The 19,617-nt window shown below is 41.9% G+C and overlaps 2 protein-coding genes across 4 annotated transcripts; both read left to right on the top strand.

The window, feature by feature from the left end:
* The first annotated feature begins 234 nt into the window (after positions 1-234).
* On the top strand, positions 235-6,471 carry LOC128873656 (beta-hexosaminidase subunit alpha-like). The gene is made up of 7 exons (XM_054117360.1): positions 235-648; positions 2,286-2,514; positions 3,544-3,665; positions 3,886-4,258; positions 4,391-4,683; positions 5,149-5,408; positions 6,077-6,471. The coding sequence occupies exons 1-7, from the start codon at positions 463-465 to the stop codon at positions 6,252-6,254; spliced, it is 1,641 nt and encodes a 546-aa protein (XP_053973335.1). The 5' UTR covers positions 235-462; the 3' UTR covers positions 6,255-6,471.
* Positions 6,388-14,567, top strand: LOC128873655 (putative uncharacterized protein DDB_G0271606). Of its 3 annotated transcripts, none has more exons than XM_054117358.1 (7): positions 6,388-6,527; positions 6,596-7,616; positions 8,014-8,218; positions 8,450-8,622; positions 8,726-10,431; positions 10,560-11,013; positions 11,531-14,567. In XM_054117358.1, the coding sequence occupies exons 5-7, from the start codon at positions 10,421-10,423 to the stop codon at positions 14,327-14,329; spliced, it is 3,264 nt and encodes a 1,087-aa protein (XP_053973333.1). In that variant the 5' UTR covers positions 6,388-6,527; positions 6,596-7,616; positions 8,014-8,218; positions 8,450-8,622; positions 8,726-10,420; the 3' UTR covers positions 14,330-14,567. The 3 variants fall into 3 exon arrangements, with proteins under 3 accessions (XP_053973333.1, XP_053973332.1, XP_053973331.1); XM_054117357.1 differs by lacking the exon at positions 6,388-6,527 and having other exon boundaries at positions 6,626-7,258; positions 7,466-7,616; XM_054117356.1 differs by lacking the exon at positions 6,388-6,527 and having other exon boundaries at positions 6,626-7,616; positions 8,450-10,431.
* The last annotated feature ends 5,050 nt before the right edge of the window (positions 14,568-19,617 follow it).

Below are 19,617 nucleotides of genomic sequence, written 5' to 3' on the forward strand. Positions count from 1 at the left end.
AAGTCAAGTATCAAATTTGGAATTTAGGGCATTTAAGGGTTTACCAGTCTAAATTCTCTAGTATCGTCATTATACCTGTCCGTGTATTTTCTTTATTTGACGTACTTGACGCGCACCATCACCTTCCCAGCATCCCATAACCTGTACGCGAATCGCAGCGTGTGGCATTAAAAATTCCAAACCCAGTGTCAACGTCCCATCGCCGTTTAACAGCCTGTAGAGTTCAATCCCGTCTCGCGAAAAGAAGAATACATAAGGACACGTCCAGACCGTGGACTGGTTGTTCCCACTTGACCGTGAGCAGGTCCGCTCCAACCGAGTGATGAAAGTTAAGTGGCGCTGGCTAAGGTCGTTACCACTCTCGTTATCGTACGCATCGTTCGCCGCGTTCAGTAGACGATGACCACTCGGTGGCGTCGCATCGTTTTCCCATCGAACACCTGAAACGCTCGCAAAACGAACATGAAACCGTCGCTGCTGGGCCCGATACCGTTGCTACTAGCCACCCTCGTCTGCCAAACGGCCTCCTTGAACCCCGACGCTGGACCCTGGGTCCAGACCACGCAAGGCGAACCTTGGCCACTGCCCAACCTGAGACGTCTCAGCAACTCCTACTACTTGCTGAGAGCCTCCACCTTCCAGTTCAACGTGAGTAAAGGGAATCTTTTTTTTTTTTTTTTAATTTAACATGGGTTATGGGGGATACCAAATTTAGGACAGGTCCCTTAGCAGCGAGAAAGATTCAACTCTTAGGTAGAATAAAAAGATAAATAATGATAATTTTAAGTGCAGTAATTTAAGTATTAAGACAGTTCGACTTTTAAAATCTCACGTGATTTGAGTTCAGATCGGTGGAAACCAGATCGATTTCTATCTTTAATAAAATTAGATATTTTTGTACGAAAGGAGTAGATATTTTTAATATTTAAGGGTAATTTTATTATTACTTTCTTACTCAACGTCCTTGGGGAGCTTGGAGCATCCTAAGTTGGGCTCTTGGAAGGAAATACGCAGAGATCCATTTTACTACTTTTTCAAAGTTTGCAGCACGGTGGTGACCTAAACTAAAGATTGATAGCACTGCTATCTCGTAAACTGTTTTTATACTCGAGACTATGAATTTTTTTTCTGAGCTGAACAAGTTGTGAGAAGAGGGACTCTGGAGTGTTTCGTTTTCTGCTCTTGGAAACCACTCCAGGGTCTTCGTCTTTCGTACAGTTTCTGAATGTAATCCAGACTCTAAGTCTAATTTTTGAGTTCCTTGGTCGTTTGTGTAGAATACAGCGTGTTTACTGTACTCCATGGGTCTCAATGTTTGAACAGCCTTTGGGCCTGTGATTCTTTATTTTTTACCGTGTTTGTGGACACAAAGCGATTTGAATTCCTATTTTGTACGTACGTAGTGGGCTCGGATAACCGTTATCATGTACACATTCACCTTTCCCTCCGATAGGCTCTACCGATAGTGCTAGTTGAAGAGACAACGGACAGAGAATAAATTAAAATTGCTATTAGTAATTCTCGGATGGAAAAGCGAATTACAAATACATCCACTCGATGCACGCATTATTATTTAGAGAGTGCAGAAACTTTGATTACCGAAATGATTAAACCTTTATTAAATAAACGAACCTTGCTTGTGCTGTATAAACTATGAAATCATTTTTTAACACGTTAACTGCCACACTAATACTCTTGAAAATGTCTAATGTAATTAAATATTGTTTACAGTCTATTGGAAACTACATAATCAAACATCCAAGAATTCCAAGAATTTCATTCAAATTTACTTTCTTTGAAGATTTTTAGAATTACTTTTTTTAGTTCTTCAGTGAAAAGTACCGTCATCCATACATGGGTGACATGGCGATCAACGTATTAATTTAAAAAATGACTTCAAATACCAATTTACATCGTTAAGTATACCTTATTGCTACGATTTAAATCGATCACGTGTCTTGGTCGGATTCCAGCTGTCCGTAAGTGCATCCTCACCTGTTGCCCATTTAACACGTTGATCGCCACGTCACCCACATATGGGTGACAGTGGTTTTCATTGAAAAACGAAAACTATTAATTCTGAAAGTTAAGTATCATAGAAAATGAATTTAAATAAAATACTTGAATTTTGATGAAGTTACAAAACTAAAGTTACCAAAATAAATGTTCCATTACACAGCTTCTAATAGTCTGTAAACAAAATTTAAACACGGTAGAAATTTTCAAGAGTTTTAGTCTGGCAGTGAACGTGTTAATATCGTATCATTATGCAATTCAATATGCAGGTAGTTGGCGAGACTTGCGACATAGTGGTCGAAGCAGTCGAAAGGTACAAAGCGATCATCTTGAAGGAAGCTCGGATAGCGAGGATCTCCTCGCATGGACGCGCTCCATCCTCGTCTGGAAGAGGCAATGGCACCACGAAGGGTATACTCACCGCCTTGGACATTCGTTTGGGAGAACCTTGCGAAAAGGATGGCAACCACTGGCCCCATTTACAAATGAAGGAATTATGTAAGTTCCAGTACCACAGAAGGAGGTACAATCATCGCTAATCCACTTAATCTACTTCTACGATTTTTAACATTTCACTTAAAATACGATTTATCACTTCGGTGTGATTGGACTTTATTCTGCGTTTCTTTGGAAAAATGTTGTATTTGTTTTATACGAAGAAAATGCTACTTGCAAACCGTTCGTTTTGTAAACACTGATAAATCGGCGAGTGTCAATGGAGATCGCTCAAGTGGCGTCATTGCTGATTATTCCGCTCCTCGATCGTAGCGTACACTGTTTTGTTAAGTGTATGTAGTTTCCGATTGTAAAATTGTAGTCGAAAGATACACATGACTAAGGAATTCGACCGATTAAAACGGTGTAATATTGCGCGCGAAGCATTATTTGCGAACGTCAAAAGCGTCGAGATTACGAGCTAATGCACGGCTACTTCATGAATCGATCGCGAAACGAAGTGCGAACAACAGAATTCGAAGATACGCGAGTAATTGTGTCGATTGGTACAGTCAGGGACGATTGAGACAGAGGCGAGACATGGAGATTGGATCTCGTTTCATCTTTTCTTATCACGCTCAGTTTCGAGGTCAAGCAAAGCGATTAATGAGAGGAATAGAGTCAGGAGATTACACGCATGCACATTCCTTCTAACCAACCCACTATCGAAACGGTTTAAGCCTTTTCCCTGCACTGTGACCTTTCCTGTCTCGATGAAATCGCGTATAGATCTGGATTCACACATATTATTCTATAAAATTCGTGGATTACTTCTTGTACCAAATAATTTGAGAAAATATTCTAATTCGGAGACTTTTAAACGTTTGAAATATTTGGAAGCTTACGTACAGCGAGAAAAATTTAGTACACTGTATATAATAAAAACATTTCCAAGAATTATAAACAAGTTCCGTATTATCCGACGTATAATAAAATTGAATTATCTTGCAAACTAATAAGAGTTTCGATATTCTTGGAAACTGTAATCTTCAGCGTACAGAAGACCTTAAATAATACCCTTAACTTACGCAGATACTCTCAGCATTAATGAAACGTCTACTGTGGCCAATCTCGTGGCGGAATCGGTATGGGGAATTCTCCGAGGTCTCGAGACCTTTTCTCAGCTGTTATTCTCAGCTGGCGATGGACCCAACGTGAGTCCGCTAAAAATATGATTCAAAACGATTAAAAATTTTATCCCCGTAGAGTCACCTCGATCGAACACCTGATTGTCAAACTGAATCCTGCAAATCTATTTTCAACTTTCTTTTAATTCATAATTCAGTCTGTTTTCTCAGAAGATATTCATAATTCAGCCTAATTTTTCTTAAAAAATTCTTCTCTTGAAACATCCGAAGATTTGATTTTCCTTAGTTGAAGATAAGGTGTCAGACCATCGTGGACAGGCCAAAACTACCCCATCGCGGTCTCCTCCTGGACACGTCGCGCCATTACTTGCCCATCTACGACATATTGCTGACTCTTGACGCGATGTCCTATAACAAAATGAACGTTCTTCACTGGCACATCGTCGACGACAACAGCTTTCCTTATCAGAGCTCCAGCTTTCCAGAACTGTCTGCCAAGGGAGCATACCATCCTTCGATGGTATACACCCTAAACGACATCCAGCAGATCGTTGACTACGCCAGGTTGAGAGGAATTCGAGTAATGCCGGAATTCGATACCCCTGGACATACCAGGTCATGGGGTTTGGCTTATCCTGAACTATTGACTCCTTGTTACGGTAAATATATACCACAATCTCACGTTTAACATCGAATATTTCCCGAACGTTCCATCGTTTATCCGTCCATCGCGATGGATCGTTCGAGTACCGCGAATTTTATCGACAGAAAAACGCATCGTTCCGCTTCAGACTCGACAGGCAGACCAAATGGTAAACTGGGCCCCATGAATCCAACGCATCACGGCCTCTACGATTTCCTGCGAAATCTGTTCGCGGAGATCGTGCAGGTATTTCCAGATCAATATGTCCATCTAGGCGGCGACGAGGTGCCCTTTGATTGCTGGAAGAGCAATCCGGAAGTCAACGCGTACATGAATGCGCACAATATATCCAGGAATTACGTGCGCCTCGAGGGAGAATACATAGCCAAGCTTCTTCAGATCACGGACTCTCTGCAGGCGAATGCCATTGTGTGGCAAGAGGTAACGCAATCGTTAATGCTATTCAAGTTAAATATTAGAAACACCTGGTCTAGTCAAGAATTAAATTCAGTTAAATCGGGTACAGTTATTTTCGAATCTACTCCACTATTACTAAAACCGCCTTGTCTAGTCAAGAATTAAGTTAAATTCAATTAAATTATGTACAGTCATTTTTGGAACTGTTCTACTTTGATATCACAACCTTTGAATTATTTCATCAAGATAAAACGTCGAGTACTTTGTCCAAAGTAAAATCATCACGATCGCCTGAAGGCCTCAATGAATTCGCCTCAATGAATTCGCCTCAATCCAATTTATCGAAATAAACTTGACGTCCCTTTGCAGTAACAGCGAAAATGCGTCGAATTTGCCGAGATTTAGTTAAACTAAATCAAATTCGAGACAGAAGTTTCGGCGAAGGTATTAGAATTTCAGTTATGCTAACATGGGACTTGAACACTGCAGGTGTTCGACAACGGCGTCGCTATGCCAAACAGCACGGTGGTTCACGTGTGGACGGGCCTCTGGTCAAAGGAACTCGAAAACGCGACCAAAGCGGGCCATCCTGTGTTGCTATCGGCGTGCTGGTATCTGGACCACGTCGCTGGCGGTGGCGATTGGAAGAAATTTTACAAATGCGACCCCCTCTCGTTTATTGGCGCCTCGAATGCTTCGGGGCTGATGCTGGGCGGGGAGGCCTGCATGTGGGGCGAATTCGTCGACAGGTAACGCTTTTCGTTGCGTATGTTCGAGTACCATTCAATAGAAATTCGCAAAGAAATTTTATTTGGACAAAGTTGGAAATCGTTGATACTTCATGGTATTATATACTGGAGACATTAATGACAAGCAAGTTAGATCGATAGGAATTAAGTTTCTCAAAGAAAACAGCACGGATTGATCACGTTTGAGATTCTGTATTTTTATTTTTGTAGCTACTTCGTAGTATCATATAGTGGAGACATTAATGACACGCAAGTTAGGTCGATAGAAATGAACTTAACCTTGTGCAGTCCAAATATTCTGATTTCAGTACATTTTTGTCAAGCCTCACTCGACATAGGAACTCAAAGAATCAAGTCTCCTAAAGTAAACAGCATGGATTGTCACTTTTGAGAGCCTGTATTTTTTAAACTTTTTCAAAAACAGCAAAGTGATGACTTAAACCCCTCCTATTCTCATACAAACTCCAACATATCCCAATTTGAACAATGTCCCAAACGTGGATTTCTTGAAATTTCATGTTTCATTCATTCCATAGACTCGGAGTAGCTAAGCGAATAATGTACATCTCCCTAATCCAGTTGTATTTTACGAACGTCACGGCTATTTCTAGAGAGAGAGAGAGGGGGGGGGGGTAAACGCGTTATGTAATTTATATTCTCCCTTTCAGGAACAACGTGCATCCCAGGATATGGCCAAGGGCCAGCGCAGCTGCCGAGCGTCTTTGGAGCAACAACAAACAGGACGAGAACAAGGCGGCACAGCGACTGGAGGAACACGCTTGTCGCATGAACAGACGGGGTATTCCTGCCCAGCCACCGAATGGACCTGGATTTTGCGTGACATGATAACGGCCGCAACGAAAATTTCCATTTTCCCACAGTCTCGAATTTCGTCCGTCGCACGTTTACGTTTAATGCAACGCGCGCCATGCTGGAGAGACGTCGAATGGATTTGTACGGTTCCTCTGTTGAATTTATAGGACAAAGAGTTTCCTGTCGTTTTGCAATTCCTTCTTGTACATTTATGGGGATTTGTGAATAAACAGAGTGATTCTTCTACAGACCTTCCAATTTATTTAGATGGTATCGGGTTGTCTGGAAAGTTCATGTCGATTTTTGGTACGTAGTACAGGTATGAATATATCGGAATGGTTGAAAACAAGTAATACGTATACATTCTTTAAAAGATGGAAAAATTGTGGATCAAAATGGTGCCAATGTAATTCAAGAAATATATGTGAACATTCAAATGTGACTTTGAATTTTTCTTAAAAATTGGCACGAACTTTCGAACTTTCTGGAGAACCCAATAACTAGGAAGTAAGGTATGTTTGTCTAATTTCTTCATCTTTGATTTATTTGGATCGTAACTAGCAAGTAAGGTATGCTTATCTACTTTTATTGATCTTTAATTTATTTAGTTTGTGGCTAAAAAATAATGTTTGTCTACTTTGTTTGATCTTCTGTGTTTTGTGATTTTTAAATTAAATGAAATCGTTCTTAGCGCACATTCTACTCACTTTGTAAAGTAAACGATAGAGGAAATCACCGCCTCCTCGTTTAGGTATGAATCGATCGTCTGAATAATGGAAGGTCGGATCGTCTGGGCAACGAACGAGCAAAACAAGTAAAATAATTGGCAACGCATCGCCATTTCTCGACCATTACCAGCAAAATTTCAAGTGGCCACGAACGATTGAAGCAGCTCGATGCCGTCGTCGCTCGTTGGATGGGGGCTCGTCCATCATCGGGCGGTTTGATGACAGTTCACGGTTTTGTGGATCTTCGGGGGAAATGTCTGCGTAACATCGCTTGCCGCACCAGTGTTCCCCTATCGCCGTTATGAATAAGTAAATTCTAGTCCAATCTCTCTGGGTTCCATTGCCGATCGCGTTGATTCAAAGATTTCCAACGTCGAATAAAATTTGCTCGATTAAACTTCGATGCAGAACGGAAATCAGATGTTCAATATTTTGAAATCTAGACAATCGAAGTTTCTTGTAAGACGAGCAAAATTAAAATCATAAAAAGTTTCTATATTTATTTTTCTCGTGCAGCGGGTGCTGTGGAACTGTACCCAGTTGTCCAAAACCTGTGTGTTGTTCTCCATCGGCATGTTGTTCACCCCCGCCGCCCTGCTGTTCACCCACAGTCGTGTGCAGATCATCATGCCCACCACGGTGTCCCCCTAAACCAACTAGAACAGCAGTGAGTTAAATTAAAAATTAAATTGTTCAACCCTCGAAGTTACACGCACCCTGCGTGTACAATACATTCCACGAAACGTTAACAAAAATGTGGGGAAATTTTCGAGGTCGATTCCTCGCTATAAAAATAATTAGAATCATCCTGACAGAAGGAATCAATCGTATTTAAAGGTCCCACATTTTTTACACTTTACACATGTTTTACTCTTCTCGTAAAATTCGGTAATTTCGTCGCGCGAGAAAGAATCTCCATTTAACGACACTTCTAAAACATCGTGGCAAGCGTTCGTCAAAGGTGAAAGGGAGCCGGAAACTCGCCTACAGTCGATGTAATTGCTACGTAAATGTATTAAGCCTACACTGTTATCACGAGTAACTTAATAACGTTTCAAAATTAGGTTTACCTACGGCCTTGTCCGCCCTGTCCACCATGTTGCCCGCTTCCTTGTCCACCGAAGGTGGTCGTGACCTGTCATCCACCGCCGCCGCCTTGCCCTCCACCGCGACCGGTAGTGACGTACGTTTGCACCAAGAAAATGGTTCCTTGTATGCCCTGTCCGCCGCCCACGCCTCCGCCTTGCTCGCCTTGTCGACCAGCATGCAGTCAGTTCTCCATAATAACGCCAATTTTCGACGATGAGGTGGTATCCTGGTCTCGGAGGTCCAAGCTATAACACAAGAAAATTTAGAAATTAAATTTTATATTTTAAGTTTTGAAATATTTGAGCTAAATGTTTAGCAAATTACCTCGATGATGATCATCTGGACCAGAATACGCCTGTAACGGAAACAATGGAATTTAATTCTTATACCTTGTTCGTTTTGTTTGCATAGCGTCTTGCCATCCTTGCTAGTGGTCCAGCGAAGTCTGTTTGCTGAATACAGGATTTGGTGACCAATGCTGCGAGGTTATTCCTCGTGGGATCCAACGAGGACGACGGACGGATGCGTGGATAAATCTTTCGCGACGACAAAGACGAATTTCGAGCAAAGAACCAGAGTCCAACGTAATGCAAATGAAATATAGATGGTCCAGTGGTTTCCACCCCTTTCCTAGTCTTCGTTCGTCTCGTTTCTTCTAAATTAATTCATTGAACGTTTCATTTTCAGAAACCACACGAAATTTTTCAAGATTCTCCTGGAAAGATCTGTGAACTTGAGAAAATTGAAAAGGACGAAATCTCCCGAGATATTAGACTTGAATCACGATTTGAGAAAAATTCCTTACTATTGTCAATCCCTAAATTGGAAATCTTACACCATTCGTGACAAAAATTCTAGATTAGACTTTACTCGAACGTGTCCCAACCCTAAATTTGTAAACTCGATCAAATTTGATTTAGTCTTAATCATGTCAACGACTTACGAAAAACCATAACGAGACAATACTCAATTTAGACTCTATTCCCAAACGATCTTTTCCCAAAATGACGAACTACGAATTTTAATTAACGTCGACAACTCTGAAAGTACGAAAATTATTTGCAACGATGTGCCCACCTAATTATGGTGGTAAAATCATCACTTCACGACAAGTTCGACAAGCGTACGTCAATCAACAGCGGCCAGTAACGATTCCTGTTGAATTAATACTAGTGTAGCTCGTTGAAGTTTTGGATTAACAAGGGAATTCATTTGTCAACGCCGATTCACAGTTTTCCCGGATAAGCACTGGTATTCGTCGAGTACACGCTAGTCAAGCGTGTTAATGTTCGACACTGCGTCGCTTCGATACGTATTTTTCCCCCCTAAAAATATGTGTTTTTTTCAATATGAATCGCGACAGCAGTCTCGAACAGAATATATTATATTTTTCCGCGCTTCGACGCACTTTTCAAACTCCATTAACGAGCGATCGAACGCGATCACGATCCGCGTCAGCGTTTTGACTGGTTGCTCGCAATAGAAAGCAGGTACCATTCATTTTTTTTTTACTGTGATTTTTTTTTTTATGAATCAAGTCACGATGTCAAGATTTTGGTACGATTGCGGCGGCGAAGCTTCTGACTCGGTCGTATCGCGTTCGAAGAGGAAATTTTTGAGTGTTCTATCGATATAATTATATTAATAATTTATTGGCGCTGACAAATGAGATTCACCTAAACTACAGTTACATTTCTGCTGTAACATCGACAACACAGCGATGTGTGATTCCTGTAAGCGATACGCAATAAAAATAGCAAAATATTCAAGCTACACCTTTGTCTTTCTTATCGATTTCTTCTACGCCAGTAAGTAATTATTTTTCAACCCCTAAGTAAAGCCACGAAGACTTCTCGTGTTATTGCTGATTAATCTACTCTCAAGAATTTAAAATAATATATTCGTTATTATTACTTATTCTTATTTACTATAAAATATTGCTACTCTCGAGTTTGAATTTCTTGGACTTCTACACCAAATTTCGAGCCAGCGTAGAATTCGCGTTTCGTGGTTCCCAAAGAAGAGTACTCGCGTCTTGAGGCTTCAATTTTTGCGGCTAATCGGATCTTATAATCCGTCAGAGTCGAATTGCAGAACGCAATTTTGCCACCAGATTAGCACGAGAACGAAGTTAGCAGAACATTCTCACGCGAACTGTGAATAGAATCCGAGTCGAGAACGTGCCCTGCGACGTGTCCATGGCAACCCAGTCCACCGTCTTATCAATTTTTCGCCTTCGACCTTAAAACCCCCAGTGAACCTTGCTAATCAGAGTTTTCAGCCCGGTGGTGATGCAAAATCAGCGATAGAAAATTACCTGGTCCAACGTGGATGATGTTTCTCTGGCCGCAATCAGCACCCGAAGCAAAATTCTAAACAACCATGAACAAAAGGTCAGGCTAGCCTCTAGACGCTTCTATCCCCGTTTAATCAACGGAACGTCAAATCTCACGTAGATAACTTTAATCGTAAGACTGACCAGAACCATTTCTTAATTTTAAATCAAAATTTGTCCATCCAGGAAAGCCTCAACGGACAGAAATGCCAATCAGAAGGCGTCAGCGAGGCGTCCAAGCGCATCCAGTCTGCACGCGAGGATGAACATGATGCAGCAGATGCAATCGAGACCTGAGAAGTCACCGTCCACGCAAAATGTCCCCTGCTTGGAGCACACGGACACGGTGAACAGGACCATCGACGCCTGTATCCCGAAAACGAGGTTCACTTCTCAGGACAGGTCCAGAGACATGCGTTCGTGTTCCTCGCCAAGACTCAAGAGCTTCCCGGCAGAGAAAATCAAAAAGTTGGAAACCCCTCCGCCGTTCGCTCCTGAGCCAATAGGTGCTCTTATCGTGCAGCAAAATCCTCGAGAAGGTGGTACACTGTACGTGGGTGGGTCGAACGAGATTCAGAACAATGGACAGGGCGACGTGGGTGCTGCTGTTCAGCCTTTGCATCAGCAGAGACCTCAACAGGTATTAATATCAGGACAATGTGAATCTAGGTTTACAAGACTATGATTCTTCATCTAAGACTGTATTAGTAGGCATTTTTATTTCAAGCGATTTATTTTGGTCCTCCATGAGCTGTTTTCTCTAAAATAAATTTCCTTCTTCCATTTATTTTCTTTATTATTATCTTTCGTTCAATTTATTGTATCAGCAGACATCAGCAGGGACCTCGTCAGGTATTAATACGAGCTCAATATGAATCCAGTCTTAGAAGAGTAAGACTCTTCATCTAAAACTGCATTTTTACTTTGATTGCTTTACTTTAATACTTCACGATCTGTTTTTTTCTCAAACAAATTTCATCTTTCATTTAATCTATGTTATCTATAATTATTCAGAAGAATATCGCAGCATCCGAAAACACCTCTGCTCTTCGATGAATTTATTTCAAATCGCACTCACTCCGACCACTTTCAAAGACCATTCAACCTTGTCGGCCAAGTTCAAATCCAAATTAACCCACGAATGAATCGTTTCGCAGAACCTGCAGACCGCGAGCCATCAACAGGTTGCTCCTCATCGCGCGATCCATCAGATCAGCGAGATGAGCCCGAACTCCGAGTGCACGCTGCCCCAACAAGTCCTCAACAGTCAAGCGCATCGTCCATTCGTGCCACACGGAACGCGCGAGTATTCTCCTCAAAACAATGCCCCGTCAGGCTACAATCCTCATTCACTCTTCCGCAATTCACCTCAAACCACGGCGATAAGGCACCCGTTCGTGCAGCAGTCGTCGAGTAACGCTGGCCAGGATCAGGAGAGAGCCAAAGCTGAGAACAACGCTGCAGAGTGTCCCAACTATGACAAACAGCCGGTTGGAGGTCGAAACGCGACTATGTATAGACAACAGACGACAAATAACCAATCAGGACACCTGCAGTCGCAGATATCCATGGCCCCCAACATGTCAAACCTGTCGAACGGTAATCACCAACAGCTGAGTGCTCAGAATCTCCATTCGACTCAAGGTTACGTGTCTCCAGTGGTGAATCCCCAGAATCCTCAGCAGGTCTATCAACAAATGCAGCAGACCTTGGCTCAGCAACAACAGATGCAACAACGAGCCATGTACTACCAGATGAGGATGATGAACAACCAACAACAGATGCAAGGAAGTCCTGGAAGTGTCAATCTTTACAGGAATCAACAGCTCAACGCGCAGACACCTAGCCAGAGCATGACGTCGCCCCAGGATGCGACGATGAACCAGGTGAGAGCCTCGAGAATGGCGGCTCCGGGTCAGCAGAACTATCAAATGCATCGAGATCTGGATTACACGATGAGTCCTCAAAATGGTTGGCCGAAAGACAACCAAGTGACTCAGTATTCGAGCATCAAGGCTCAGCTGCAACCGTACAGCGTGGACGTGGCGAATCAACCACACTTTGCTACTCAAAATCAACAGCAATTTATACCACAGTATCAACAGGAGCTTGTGCATCAACGTCAGCAATTGTACAGAAATCCTATGCATGGGGATATCATGAATCAGGGTCAACAGAACTCGATAATCTACGGTCAGACTGGATTCGATCCTCAGGCTCATCCCAGTCAACAGCCAGCTGCTCCCAATCCTCGTCCACCAGTAAACAATCCAGTTCGACAATCCACTGGTGGTGGTAAGCCAAAGCTCCCTTTCACTGTTCGCATGATTCGCGACCAGGAAAAACTGGTGGCCACCATGAAGCAACAGAAAGTTCCCATGGATGTCATGAGAAGGCAGTTCGACATACTGCTGGCCGAGCAGAGGAAGCAGTTGGAGCACATCGAGGAGCTTCGACGGCAGGACGAGTCAGGGGATGTCAAGAGACCCGTGGCCACTCCTCGTAGGAGAAAACAGGTTGATGAAAAGCCTGAATGGATGATCCACCTGACACCACCGCGACTGTCTTACATAGAACTGGAGAAAATGCAGGAGGAACAAAAGCAGAGGGATCGTCAGGCTAGACAATACGAAGAGTCTCGACAAGCTCATCAGATGGTTGAAATGCAAAATCCTCAGCATCCTACAGGTCAGCAGGGTCAGTTCTATCAGCAACCGAGTTTGCAGCACCAAAATAGAGTCCCACAGGCTTACAACAACATGTACAATCAAGACAATGCGATTCCAGGGAACGTAAACACAAACGAGCCTGCAAAACCAAATCCCAACCCATCCACAGTAAATTACCAATACTATAGCCCTCAACAAAGTGTCCCCAGCTATCAACAGACGCAGTATCCTTACCAACATCAACAGAATCCTCAGTTCCAACAGTATCAGCAGGTCTACCAAGCCAGCCAGCAGCAGAATCAAGACCACGTCCATTCAACGAACATTCCTTCATCTTACGAGGATAACATTCAGCCAGAGCCGTCCAGTCTGCTGAAAATGCGGCTGTACAAGGAACAAGTGCAACCACAGAAGCGCAACAACGGGTTGCAAGATCCTCAAGTGCTGAGAAAGCAGATGGAGACTGTTCAGATGTCGGAGGACGTCAGGAAGGGCTTGGAGTACCTGGCCAGCTTGGTCTCCAAGAAACCTCCTGTTAGATTGAACGGGATACAGGACCGCAGCGAGATAGAGGAGGAGTTAAAGGAGAGACTCCTGATGTCCGCCCAAGAACCACCCAAACAGGTGTCAGCCAATGGCCTGGAGAACACCAGGAACCCTAACAACCCTCCTCTGCAACGTTACTCAAACCCCAACAAGACCGAGTGCGACTTCCTAAGGGAGTATCCCAGGCAGAAGGTATCGAATCCCAGGAACTGTTACAGTGTCCAAGCTGAGAGAGAGAATGGGGCAGTAGCCACGGACCAGCAGCCTCCTTTCGTTCAACAGCAACTACCGGGACACAGTTCGATCAACGTGATCCCTTACAACGAGAAGAACCCAACCATGGCTCGAGGAAACGTCATGCCCTTCAGGTTCGAGAACGTCTACCCTCAGCACTACCAACAGATGCAGCAGTACTATCAAAACACAAGGAATCTCGCTAGAAACAACGGCGAGGGTGACGTGGGATCCGCTCAAAGAATCGACGCCCACGGCAAGGCCAGCTTCGATCGGGCAGGCGGCGATGCCTGTGCAAATTCGAACAATCAGATGGACAGGCAAATGGCGGAGGGCAAAATGCCATTCCAGGGGATGCAATCCAGTCAACCTGACATCCACGAGACCAGAACCATCGGGGGTGTGAGGTACCTGGCCAGGAAACAGGGCTACATTCCCAACACGCAATTCGTGTCACCCGATACTCTAATCGCCAGCAGGCACTTGCAACCCCCGATGATGTACTGATAACGTCCACCGTTTACATTGTTTTTGTACTTGGACTTTTCGACACGTTTTACGTGGAGTTTTTCGAGTCGTATTTTATTTATGCACCGAAGGCGATTTTTAATTATGTAATTTGTAGCTAACGATGTTGTTTGAAGTCGAGGAGCTCCGACGAGTTCAAACGACGCTGTTTGTGTTTTGAGGTTTTGTTATCCTTTTTTTTGTGAATAAAGTGGACTTTTTAACGTTGTACAGTTCATTATGGCTGGGAGTATATTAATTCAGAGACCGGGGCTAGTTTTTTGAAGCGAGTTCCTTGTGCACGGGGAGAAATGGAAGAATGGCGGTAGCCTAAATGCAAGGTGGGGAGTCAGAGCTTCGCGGCCTTGAGCAGTCAATTCTGTCGAGTTTTACTTTCCTTTTTCGGTTCACTATTACATGTTAATTAATCCGTTCAGATTGATGCTTTGGGGTTCCAATGATTCTTTATTTTAGGTACTTGTTACAGTTTGACAGCATCGATCAGCGACGAGGATTCGCGGGAACATTTCGCCATTCATCGTAGTTGTTCCCTTTCAACGTCAAGCGCATCCTCATTGCTAGAATAGTTGGTTTTTCTTCTTTTCCCCTCCATTGTCTGCGCCATTTCCGTCTCGTCCTCATCTGCAAATTGCTGTCTGCCAATAGAATACTATCTATGGACTGGCTCGTCTGTGTATATTATATTCTCTACTAACTCACGACAGTGAATGGCAAAAACATCCTTACTTCGATATATTTGGGAATAACTAGTCCAAACACCAAGTATATACAGTCAGTCCCATAAATACTCGTGGTCTCTATATCTAATGAAGAAGTTTATTTAAGGTAGGTTTGTTGTTTCCAAGTGAATGTTTGTATAAATACGTTGATGTATATATAAATATGTACATGCACAATGCTTATTCGTATATATATATAATGAAACATTCATTTGGTAATATCGAAACTATTATTTAATTTAGTCAAATTTCTTAAATAGACATAGAGGGCTCGAATATTTATAGGATTGACTGTACATGCATACACTATTCCTTTTTATTTTGTAAATGTACTAACTTCCCTTCGTAACAACAAAATTTCTACCTTTTACAACGCAACGTTTCGACAAAATTAAAAAATTTCCAATGAATGTCTGCTGAAAACATAATTAAAAATGAATTGTAATCAGTACCGTAATTACATGGACGAAATGACCAATATCATCAGCGAGATCGGATGTCTGTAAGTGACAGATACATCAATATTTATCTGACATGTACCATTTAACTCAAAGCAGAGCATTTTTAAACAATAAGTGTTCTTTATAAATGAATGAGAATTCTTTAAAGAGGGGACCAGTTTATTTTCACTCCGCCTTGTATCGCGTAACTCAAAGGAGACCATTTTCACAGAAAACCGGAACCGGAAGTCTGCAACGTTAGATGCCCACCCTTAGGCTGCCCTCGAGGACCGTGTCCAGGGATGTGCTGTTACGGAGGAGTCTGCGACGCTTGTTGTATATCGAAGATGCCTTGTTGTCCGCCACCCCCTCAGCGACCTCGTTGTCGCGCACCCCCGTTATGCTACCTTAAAGCTTATGCCAAGGCTGTTGGGTATCCCCCAGAATCGTGTCTGTCCCCACAAAACGCGTGCAACCGTCAGAACTCCAATTGTTTGCCTCGCAGCCCACAGAGGGATTGCTCCTCGTCCAAGCAACCACCATTTTGCACCACTGTACCCATCTGCAGGTCGCCATGTTGCCCAGACACGTCTTCGTGTTGCTAAAACTTTAAATTGATGCAAGGATCTAATAAAGTACATATAAAACACCTCGAACAACCGAGATATTTCATTTATAATATTTTCAATTTATTGGAATCGATGTACCATTAAACGTAGAGCCGTGAATAAGGAGTGCGAAATAAATTTAAAGTTTGAGTGGAAGAGGAAATTGTAGGCGGTGATTAAGCAACGCTCACGTTACGTAAGATAGGAAACTGCTATTTGGAAGCCGCCTAAACTTTGACTAATTTTGGATTAACCCCTCAGAGACCTGCTTGACGTGCTGGAACGTGGCCTAAATCAACCTCGATATTACGTTATTAACGAGCATCAAGTGGTGGCGTGATTCGCCCATTGATTCGCGGGCTACGTAATTAAATCAAATTTTAATCCTTCTTTCGTCGAGCTTCTTAACTCTTCATCGTCTGCCTAACTCCCGTCCTTAAATCTTTCAACTGTAATACGGAATTATTTCTATTTTTAATCAGGCTACTCTCGCACATAAAACAAGTATTTGTATGGTTTGTAATTTTCGTTCTTTTTCGAGAATCGATACGAGTGAATTCGATATGTTTCGACGATCGGAAACAATTTTTAAGCGAAGTTGAATGGAGATCAAGGGGCACATAGTCGACGACTGCGTAAATGACAATTATATGTTAACGTTAATTATTATTTGTGGATCAGGAATGTAATAAAGATGAACGACGTCGAACAAGATAAAATAAAGAATCGACCGAGGGTACTCAATGTAACGCAGATTATAGAAAGCTTGCTTCATGGATCACAAAGGAAGAGGAGCGAGAATAAAGAGGTTCGTTCGTTACTTTAGAATAATAATTAAAATTGAAGACGTATTTTTACATTTCAAATGAAGCTTTATTTTAATAATATTCAGCACCCTCGTCCATCTGAATACATGAGACAAATGTCAATGACGACAGAAGAAAGGATGGAGTATGTCACGAAACTAAAGTTCAAGCATGATTTGTCCACTTACTCTGAATTCTTGGATCGTGGATTCGAAGTCACCCCCAGTGTCGTTGTTTTCCAAAACTTCGCCCCTGGGGACATTCTCAACGCGACTGTGACAGTTCGTAACGTGACGCAGGTAAATTGTATCTATATCTATAGCATTGTTTTAAACGGACCAACTTTTATGTGTTGTTGAACTGCTATTAGATATCGCGAAACCTGAAAACGTCCTACGAGCTGGACCCTTTCTTCTCCGTGGAGTATCGTGGAAGCTATTACACGATGATGATCGCTCCAGGCCTTTCGAATACTTACAACGTGAAATTCGTTCCTGAGAAGCGGAGGGATTACGAGTATCGATTAAAGTTCGTAACGAATACTGGAGAAATCATCGTGCCAGTAATAGGTGAGATCGTGTTGAGACTAAAGTGTACTGTAATTTTTTTGTAACCTTTTAAATAACATATTTCATGTAAGAAAATATATTCTGCAACTTCCTGGAGTATAACCACGTGCCACGAAAGCGTGAGCAAATATTTCTCCTTGTTTTGTAAAAATATACTCCTCTGATAGTCTTAAAAAAAAAATTTTATTTACCACGAGTGACAAGACGTTAAGATTTAGCAATATTTTCCTTCCAATACGATTCAGAAATATTTCTCCTTGCTTTTCTAAAAATATACTCCTCCGATAGTCTTAAAAAAAAAATGCTATTTATCACGAGTGACAAGACGATACGATTTAGCAATCGGACCCAGAGGAATCTTGGACTTCCCCGACCAAATCGAAGTGCCATCGACAGCGGTTAAGATTACCTCCTCGAAGACGATTTTCGTGCGTAACGTGGGGGACGCGCCAGCTGTCTTTACTGTCCACAGCAACGAGTAAGCGAAGAATCAGATCAATCACGCTAAATATTTTATATCTGTTTGGTACTGACGTGTGCATCGAATGCCAGTCCGCGTTTCTGGATCGAGCCATCGAGGGGAACTGTAGAAACGGAGGAAACCCTGCAGTTCGTCGCTTACTTTCTGTCAAACAAGTCTGGGGATTTCGAGGGGAAGTTCTTCGTCGAATACGATACTGGTAATCGAAACAAAACAAATATACAGTGGGTGTAGAATGTATTTCTACACTGATCAATTTCCTAAAAAACTTTTGTGTGAAATTGGAGTTTCTTAACTTCTTTTTTTATAATCAATAATATTTTACATATTCTCGGAAGTCTCTAAAATAGATATAGTCCAAACAACATTTACTAGTTAATACAATTTGTGAAATCAACAAAAAAATGCGAAAAGTGGATAAAAGTATAGAAGCAATAAGTATTTGTACGATTCTTATGACGAACCATTTACAGTAGAGTTTGTAACGTAAACACATTAGATTTCCAGGAAAGTACTTTTAAACAGTTGTGCGAATACTTATTGCTTCAACATTTCTATCGATTGTTTTTTTATTCTTGTTAATTTCGCAACTTACATAAATAGCTATTTTTTATGTAATCTATCTGTTTTAGAGATTTCCGAGAATATGTAGAATGTCATAGTTTATAAAAAATAAGTTAATAAATTACAATTTTACACAGTCTTTTTGGAAATTGATCGGTGTACGAATACTTTCTACACCCACTGTAATTATAATCTTCAATCAAAGTAGTCTATTACTTCGTAATATTACAACCAACTCTTCAAGGAAAGGCAATCTCCAAAGGACGATACAGAGATTACCACAAAGCTAAATAAAATTGAAGTTCTTATGAGTAGAATTTATTTAACCTTCCACTGCAAAAGCTGAGATCATTTTTCCATCTACCCGCTGGAAAATATACTGTTACACGACCTGAATGCACCCCATCGCAATTAAAAGCTCCGCGAACGCAGCGTTCATTTCATTTTTACAAATTAAAAAAGTTCCAACCGGAAGCTTTCTGTTACCAGGAGAGAAACTTGGAATGGACATCCGATGTTCTGCGCAGAACTGCTCGGTTCGCATCGACAGAAGCAGCGTCAGAATGGAAGAGACTTACTTGGGATTGTCCAGGAGCAAGGTCCTGACGATCCACAACAGGAGCGATTACATCCTCGAATACAAATGGATGCTTTACAAGGACAAGGACGCCGATGATCAACGGAGAGAAGAGTAAGATGAAGGATAATAATCTCATAATAAAAGGATAATCTCAAAATAAAAGAAAGAACGAAGAATAAGTAAGACTAGAATCATAAATACATAAGTAGAAAAGGGAGAGAATTAATTTCTGCTCCTAGAACATCCTAAAACCACTTAGTATTATGTTTTTATTCCAGCAAAGGTAGAATTTATCATCGATCAATATTACACAATTTTTGTTCGCAGATACAGACGAATGTTTCAGTTGGTTTACGAATCAGAGTTAGTTAAATACGTCGATCTGGTGCATTTCAACATCTGCACGCCCGACGTTCATCAACTGGTTTGTCAACGAATATTCGCGGACGAGCTCGAGTCGCTGAAGAAGGAAACTTTCCAGTATAATCACATGTGCTTCA

The sequence above is a fragment of the Hylaeus volcanicus genome, chromosome 3 (assembly GCF_026283585.1).
Source record: "Hylaeus volcanicus isolate JK05 chromosome 3, UHH_iyHylVolc1.0_haploid, whole genome shotgun sequence".
Classification (NCBI taxonomy): Eukaryota; Metazoa; Arthropoda; class Insecta; order Hymenoptera; family Colletidae; genus Hylaeus; species Hylaeus volcanicus.